Below are 8,308 nucleotides of genomic sequence, written 5' to 3'. Positions count from 1 at the left end.
GAGATTCAGATTGGGTACATATTGAGTCCTCTATTGTCCTTCAAGGGCTGTACTACGCTAATTAAATTTTATCCAGCCATATAAAAACCATTTCTCTCCTCCACGCTCCCAATTCAGCTTTCCAGCCCAAGTCCTCTCTTATTCCTTGCCCTAAAAATCCAGTGTTCATTGAGTCAAATCAATAGAAAAACATTTGCAAATCTCCATTATTGTGGGATTTTTGTCTCCTTTCTGTTGTGATAAAAGCACCGCAGAACAGCTTGCAGCTTTGTGCAACCGAGACGCGCGGGACAGACGAAGCCCATGAATGCAAAAGGCATTACGCGCAGCAGCAAGTTTCTTTATCACCCTGTTATTGAACTCACAATTAGTTCCACGCCATTCTTAGCATCTGATTATTTCATAGAATATTGATTTGCCGTCTGTTAATTATCATCGCATGCTGTACAAGCTCTGTCGCCACTTGATAAGCTATGCATGCAGCTTTTACATTAGTCATAACATTTTCTTCCAAACTAACGAATATTCGCTTTTTATCTTCATAAGTTTAAAATCACTTTGGGGAAACTGTCCTTATCGACGTATAGAAACGCATGTTGATCTATACAGTCATATCCTCCAAATCAATAATCAATTCATGCAAAAGAAAGTTCAAATCGCATGCCAGTGTCATTGCACGTTATACCAAACTTACATTTCCTCAGATGAAAATATCGTTTAATTAAAAATGCTTGAGATATGATCTGTCAGTTCCATCACAATATTAATCGCAAAACCCCAGAGTATTTCTAAAAAGAGAAAAACATGACTGCATCTCTCACCCCATGCAGGCTAAGTTTGCCCTTATTTATGAAACCAGTATAGTGCAATAAAAACAAATCAATCTGTACTTGTGCAAATCCAATTCAGCAGGGGAGGGTGAAACCCCTGGTTTTCCATGCCAGAAGTGCTCCTGTTCCTCTCTCAGAAGCAAACAGCTGGAGCGGAGCTCACGGTGCTGAGATGGGGCTTGTTATTTTAGCCAAAACGCGGGTGTTGGATCCTGAACATCAACACACACACATGGCTCCCCCTTCTTCCCCCACCCTCTCAGGAGTAGCCACTCAATAAAGAGTGTGGCGTTTTTTCCCTCTGGTTGAACAAGTCTAAAGAACACAAGGGGAGGGTCATTAATAACTAATTACCGTGGGTCAGACCTGACGCGTATAAAGCCCACCGGGACCTTGGAAAGGCGAAACATTCTCTCGACACTTAGCGAGAAGAGAGCATATTGATATTGCATTGGCCTCAGACTGATTCATCGATTACATTCGCTTTTTGCAACATAGATATTCGGTCTACATTTAACAGCAAGGGGGGTACTCTCGGCTTTTTATCGCAGGGATATTAGTTAAGGGTTTCGCATTTGGCTCATCATGGGTTCAGTGTTGCCTGCAGATGCTCTGGTTCTGAAGGCTGGATTTAAGCAGCAGACTCTGGCCCTGTCCGACATCATCACATCAGACATCCTGCACAGTTTTCTCTACGGCCGCTGGAGGAACGTCCTGGGCGAACACCTGTTCGAGGAGAAGACCAGCACTGTCAGTCCCAAAACTGCCTTCACCGCCGAGGTCCTGGCGCAGTCGTTCTCCGGAGGTGAGTCCGCAAGATTTCACGTGATTTCGTTGATTATGGATTGTTTGTAAAGTTTTGAATATGTATGTTTGCTCTCGTATTTTGGTGTAAAGCAGTTTTCACAATTTATTTTTACTGCAAATTTGATCTTATATGAAATTGCGTAGAGGCAAGGCAAGTTTTGTGTATGGCATGTTTTAAATAAAATTAATGGTCATTAAAAGTGCTTGAAATAGGCACATTAAAGAGAGAAAAAAAGTTAAATATATGTAAAAGTCTATTGTAAAATAATGCAAAAGGCACTTTATTAGTTTAGTGGCTTATGACGATTAAAAAGGGGACAAAAACTTAATTAAAATAGTTAATGCAGTACAGTGCTTATTCAGAGACTGTACAGGTAAAAAAATACATTATGATTTCTGGCTGGCGAATTGGGGATCTTAAAATAATTTTTTCCTTTTACAGTATACATTTCAACACAATAAAGCGCTATATAAATGCATCATTCATTAATTCATTCAAATGTCATTACCATAAAACCAGACTGCGTGAATAGCCGCTTGCGCCTTCACCTGGAGATGTCAACAGTTGCTCAAGTTCTGGGATGTTTATTGACAAGTCTCATTTGTGTTACTTTACTATAAATTATTTACACATTGGAAGCTAATAATGTTTTTACTGCTTTGTTTAAAACGTCTGTAGGACATTTAATGGTTAGCTTAATGTGCCTGTGGGCCGAAAGACAATTTGGGTTGCGCGAGACGAACTTCAACAGAAAGATTAGTGGCAGAAATTCCTTCAAAAAAAGTAAACCCTTTAAAAGTCATTAAATAATTCGCACAAGAATATATGCGATATTAACATTTATTCTAAATGCATATAATAAAATCGAGATTTAAGCGTTGCAAAGCCTGCAGTCACTTACTGACAAAGTGAAACTTAATTAAATAAGGCTATTAAAATCATGAGGGTAACGTTGTGCTTGACCTGAGAAAGTTGCCAGTGAAGCCAGGACGTTAGACAGAGAAAAGCCCGTCATTCATCAGCTCGGGACAGTCTCCACTCCCCCGCTTTGACACTTTTCTCTCCTCTCAGGCGCATTTAAAGTTTTCCGTCCCGATGTTAATATGCCGTGAAAGCTGATTCTACCGCTATTCACACCATGTCAAGCAGCTAATCTCCTTTTCTGCGTTTTGTCACAAATTCCTGGGCCGTTTAAAGAAAGTTCTCGTTTCTTTCAGCACACATTTAGTGCTACAAAGTTTCTGAAAGGATAATGAATACGGAATAAGCTATTTCTTACCTATGAATATATAGCCTCGTCACATTTAAAGCGTAGAAAATTGGTGAATTCTTAAACGTAAAGACGCGTTTGACATTTATTTGTGTCTCGCCTGAAAGCCGCATTTGAAGTCTTACTGATGGACACATTGCGCGTTCCGTTATATGGGCCTTGAATAAAATATAATAGTTTTACAATATAAAAGATTATTTAATGCATTTTGTTCCAAATTTACACTATAACTAATTTCTTTCTTTGTTTTTTCTTTTGATATAAATGTGCTTGTAAATAGTTTGCGTCATTTCAAGTTTTTTTTTTTTTTTTTTTACCGTATTCGTTTCCTGGTTTTTATTATTTAAACTGAATGTTCCAAATTAACCTTCTACTTTCTTTGCTACGTTCTATCCCCAGAGGTCCAGAAACTCTCCAGTTTAGTGCTGCCAAGTGAAGTCATCATTGCGCAGAGCTCAATCCCTGGAGAAGGACTTGGCATCTTCTCCAAGACCTGGATAAAAGCTGGCACCGAGATGGGTCCCTTCACAGGGAGGGTCATTTCACCCGAGCATGTAGATCTCTTCAAGAACAACAATCTCATGTGGGAGGTAAGCTACGTTCAACAGGTGTCGCATGCATAGGCTCGTTTTTTGGAGTTTATCCTCGTAAAAGTCAGAGACTCATGGCAAGCGTTTTTGATGTTCTCAGGTTTTCAACGAAGACGGCACGGTGCGCTATTTCATCGATGCCAGCCAAGAGGATCATCGCAGCTGGATGACTTACATCAAATGCGCGCGCAACGAGCAAGAACAGAACCTGGAGGTCGTGCAGATAGGAAGCAGCATATTTTACAAAGCAGTGGAGGTTAGTTTTTTATACCTCTTGAAGTTGTCATAATTTAAATATATATAATTTTTATATTTAGAATTTCCATGTCGTTGTACTTGCATAATAAAATATTATTCCATTGATTTAACATCGTTTATATTAATTAAACTAAATGTAAATTTTTATTATTTCTCTTTTTTTTTAGAGATTCAACTAGATTTTCTCAAGTAATTAAACTCTTTGATTTTGGTTCAAATTGTAAGGCAGCATTAAAGTAAGTTGAAATACTAAAATATAGATAGATAGATAGATAGACATTTATAATTTGGTAGTTAATTCATCTATTATTTCTATCAAATATCTATTATTTAAATATTTATTATTTATTTATAATCTATTTACTTAAGTAAATAAACTTTGATTTTAGTTCCAAATTTAAACGTTTTTTTATATATATTTTATATATGCATTTATATTTATATGTTGTTGGGTTTTTTTTTTTCATTATCAGACAATACCTCCAGATCAGGAACTGCTTGTGTGGTATGGAAATTCCCACAACACCTTCCTGGGTATCCCAGGAGTCCCTGGCATAGAGGATGAACAGCAGAAGAGTAAAAAAAATGGTGAGTAATTCAGTCACTTCAGGGCTTTGGGTGGGTTTCAGGCTGATCTTTATCACAGCGCTACAATAGTCTTAGTTAAAACTCCCATTAGCATCTGTTTGAAGTCCCTGACCCTCCTGTCTGCTGACCAAGCTCTCTCCTCTCCCCACAGATGAATTCAACCTGTGCGACATTTCCTCCACTACAGCGCTCTCCACCGCCTGCCGCATGCGCTGCGTCATCTGCCACCGCGGCTTCAACTCCCGCAGTAACCTGCGCTCTCACATGCGTATACACACTCTGGACAAGCCTTTCGTCTGCCGTTTCTGCAACCGCCGCTTCAGCCAGTCCTCCACCCTCCGTAACCATGTGCGCCTCCACACAGGCGAGCGCCCCTACAAGTGCCACATCTGCCAGAGCGCGTACTCCCAGTTGGCAGGGCTGCGGGCGCACCAGAAGAGCGCCAGGCACCGGCCAACCAGCACAGGGCCTGTAGTAGGGCTGCAGGCGCACTCGCCCCCTCCTCCACCACCTCAACTGGCACAGGTTTCTCACCCGATCTCACTGTTGCATCACATTCCCACCATGGTGCTATGAGAATGCATGAAGCGTCTAAGATGTTTGCAGACTCACAGGCTGTTCTTCAGTGCTGCTGGCTCATAGAAGTCTGTCTATACCAAGCCCGCCCTGAGTACTCTCACCTTTAGCGGATGCTGTACGGTTCATTAAAGGTGAAAAAGTGGTCAGATATGATGAACGATGCCTGCAGAACTCTGTTATGACAGCACTGAAGTGAAAACGATGGCAATGGAAGGGCTGTTTCGTATGTTCATGTTGAATTCATTGCCAGAACTACTTTTCACACAATGATGGCTCTTTTTTTCCGGCGGATATCTGCCACATTATATCTGATCAAACACTATCATTTAAGTTGATCAGTAGTCAGTGTATCTTTTATTCATATTTGCATGAAATACTATTGTTTTGTCCCATTCCACTAAGGATAAAGCCACATCACCCCATTCACTTTAGCCACTATGAAGGATCCACTGGGATCAAGCACCACTTAGTGACTGATTTGTGTCACTGCAGCCCAATCAGAGCAGTGGGTCTCAAAGCATGTTTATTGTGAATGAACAATATGAAGTATGTAAAGGAATGTACATATGATTTGAAGATTTACTTCCAAAAACATGGAATAGTCACTTTATCTGTGTATGTATGTAAAGCTTCAAGTATTATTACAAAACTTGGTTCTATTATATTATGTATACTATGTTTGCTTATATAAAATTATTTGGGTATTCACTTGTATGCTCAATAAATAATTAACAAACAATCTCATATTTTTGTCACTTTTTTGCTATGATAATACATCTAAGCAGGGCTGTGAACAGACCTAAAAATGTAAATGTCTGCAGAAATGTCCACCTAATTCAACTTAGAAACAATAATCATATTGGCTGTACAAGTCATTTCAACTCATTTTTTTAAAAATTGTGTCTTGTTGAAACTTGAATAACTTAAAAATTAAAGTTGAAATTGGTTAAATTATTTGATGAGTAAGTAGTACTTGTTTAAGTAATATATGTTGCCATCACTTATTTATCTTATTTTGTACAGTTAATGACACAAAATATCCATGTTGTCTTCTCTGAGAACCCGCAATGAGGGCTTTTCAACATCTTGCCATTGTGGGTTTCTGTTTAAATGTGTACATTTTACTCAATTCAGTAAATCAATGACAAAAGTCAAGGGTCGGGTTGATGTCCAAATGTTACTAGAATTGCACAATAATAAAACAACCCATGGAAAAAAAAAAACTCCATGAAATCCCCTTTTAGTTGTAAATAGATTTGAGCTTTGCTTTTGTGACTTGCAAAATGACTAAGCAAACTGTACCATGATGATAGAAGCATTTCATAATCAAACGTTAAACTTTTACACACAAACAGTTAAACTAATCATTATGACTGATGCATTTCGCAGTCATCATATTTAGACTATAGCTATTCTTACGAAACTAAACCTCAAAAACATTTTTGGGACCTGTTTCAAGACAGTTGAGCTAATAAGTAACTTAGAGCAAGCAAAATAGATAGGCTATTGATTTGGCTGACAAAACAAATGCCTGGCCTGTTTTTCAAGGAGCAAACAGTCTATGATGGCACGTTTATTTTTGCTCTGTATACTTCATCTTTTCGTCTGCATCACTGTCCAGGGAAGTGTGTAAGTTGCATTTTACATCATTTAAAATGTTCTACTGAACATAGCCTACTGGACTGTGAGTAATCCTTCATGTTTGTCTGAAATTAGGCATTTATATTTTAAATTGTTTGGTTTTTCGCATCTGTCAAGCTCTGAAAGCGACCCACAGACACAAGTATCTGTTTTGTTTTACAGATACTTAATCACTGCACCTAAACTGCTGCGACTCGATGCTTCGGAAAAGGTGGTGGTGCAGTTGTTTGGTTATGACAAGGAAATTACAGTAGATCTTAAGCTAAAGAACATACTAGCACCAAGTTATAAAGAATATGCATCTCAGTCCCTGAAGCTCAACGCTGCGAATAACTATCAAGCATCGGCTACTTTACGGGTGGGGCTGCAAATTTGTATGAAAGGTGTTATTTACAGTTACAAAGCATGTGAAAAGTTTTGCCCTATTTGATGTTGTTCATGAATATGTTCTGAAAATGCTTTTTTTCTGTTTCCCAGATAATGCCGACAGATTTCCCTAAAGAGGACAATTATGTCTACCTTCAGGCGATTTCCTCTGCTTTCACTGCACATGAAAAAATCCCAGTCACTACTGTTAACGGTTTTCTCTTTATCCAGACTGACAAGCCGTTATACACACCCGAACAAGAGGGTCAGTATGATAAAAATCTGTCGTGTGTAAGAGCGCGAATTTATGTATAAAGGGAAAGATGGAGTGGGTAAACAAAGAGCGATTCACCTCAAAACAATCATTTCAATCTGTTTGTTTTCTTAGTACAAGTGCGAGTTTACTCCCTCAACGAGGAGCTGAGGAAATCTAGACGAACCGTCACCCTTACATTCGTGGTGAGTATCTCTCTTCATAGCCTCATACCTCACATGAATTATGATCTATAGATGTGATAACCTTGTTGGTGTTTTAACTTCCTTTTAGGACCCTAATGGTATCAAAGTAGAGATTATTGATATGACAGACATCAATGGAGCAAAACCACTTCTTCCACCTTTCAAAATACCTTTAAAGCCCATGTAAGACACACAGTCTAGCCTATTATTTGATCTGATGTTTAAATGCTTATTAGGAATAATAGTGACACTGAAGACCAGCTTGCTTGTGAATTTCTATGGCTGTCCAGGCTGGATCATACTGGACTGCGTTTCCCAAAAGCTTCGTAAACCTAAGTTCGTAAAAACGATCGTACGACTGATCTTAATATTACGGTCTGTTTCCCAGAAGCATCGTAACTTACTTAGTCTAGCACTTGAAAATCATCGTAGATCTACGAGTGCTCTGGAGTAATCGTAAAGCCCTAAGTGCATCGTAAGAAGACAGATTTATGCGGTCACCTGCAGGACAATCGGCAGATTACACCTTTAACTTTATTCAAGTGCGATGTGATTATAATATAAATAAAGTTTTGATTGTACTTTATTGTACACTTTATTACCCGTTTTTTAATGAATTTATAAATGAAATAATTAAAAAGGACAGAAAAAATAGAAATGCACGTCTAAATTGAATGACTGAAAAAAAAGAAGTAATGTAGGAAATATGCTTCAAAGACTGGGGGGGAAATCTGTCAATGGCTTACTGACGTGCACGAAAACCAATGTATTGGACCCAGAAATAACGTCCCTATATAGATATTATATAGTATCAAATATATTTTTGTATAAAGTATATTGTATATTGTTATGTAAAGTATAATATTATATGTATAAATGCAATATAATATAATATAATATAATATAATATAATAATATA

General features: G+C 38.2%; 2 protein-coding genes across 2 annotated transcripts in view; both read left to right on the top strand.

The window, feature by feature from the left end:
• The first annotated feature begins 1,415 nt into the window (after positions 1-1,415).
• On the top strand, positions 1,416-4,999 carry LOC107688643 (PR domain zinc finger protein 12-like). The gene is made up of 5 exons (XM_016486355.1): positions 1,416-1,635; positions 3,308-3,498; positions 3,599-3,754; positions 4,230-4,344; positions 4,496-4,999. The coding sequence occupies exons 1-5, from the start codon at positions 1,416-1,418 to the stop codon at positions 4,918-4,920; spliced, it is 1,107 nt and encodes a 368-aa protein (XP_016341841.1). The 3' UTR covers positions 4,921-4,999.
• Positions 5,000-6,424: 1,425 nt separating this feature from the next.
• Positions 6,425-8,308, top strand: part of c5 (complement component 5) — a 23,615-nt gene continuing 21,731 nt past the window's right edge. The window contains exons 1-5 of the mRNA XM_016486345.1: positions 6,425-6,552; positions 6,727-6,922; positions 7,042-7,195; positions 7,319-7,389; positions 7,478-7,572. Coding sequence (XP_016341831.1) covers positions 6,485-6,552; positions 6,727-6,922; positions 7,042-7,195; positions 7,319-7,389; positions 7,478-7,572 — 584 coding nt within the window. The 5' untranslated portion in view covers positions 6,425-6,484. The remainder of the gene's footprint in view (positions 6,553-6,726; positions 6,923-7,041; positions 7,196-7,318; positions 7,390-7,477; positions 7,573-8,308) is intronic.

Source organism: Sinocyclocheilus anshuiensis, unplaced genomic scaffold (assembly GCF_001515605.1).
Source record: "Sinocyclocheilus anshuiensis isolate Anshui unplaced genomic scaffold, SAMN03320099.WGS_v1.1 scaffold805, whole genome shotgun sequence".
Lineage (NCBI taxonomy): Eukaryota > Metazoa > Chordata > Actinopteri > Cypriniformes > Cyprinidae > Sinocyclocheilus > Sinocyclocheilus anshuiensis.
Note: the sequence above shows the minus strand (reverse complement) of the source record. Positions and strands in the feature narration are given on the sequence as shown.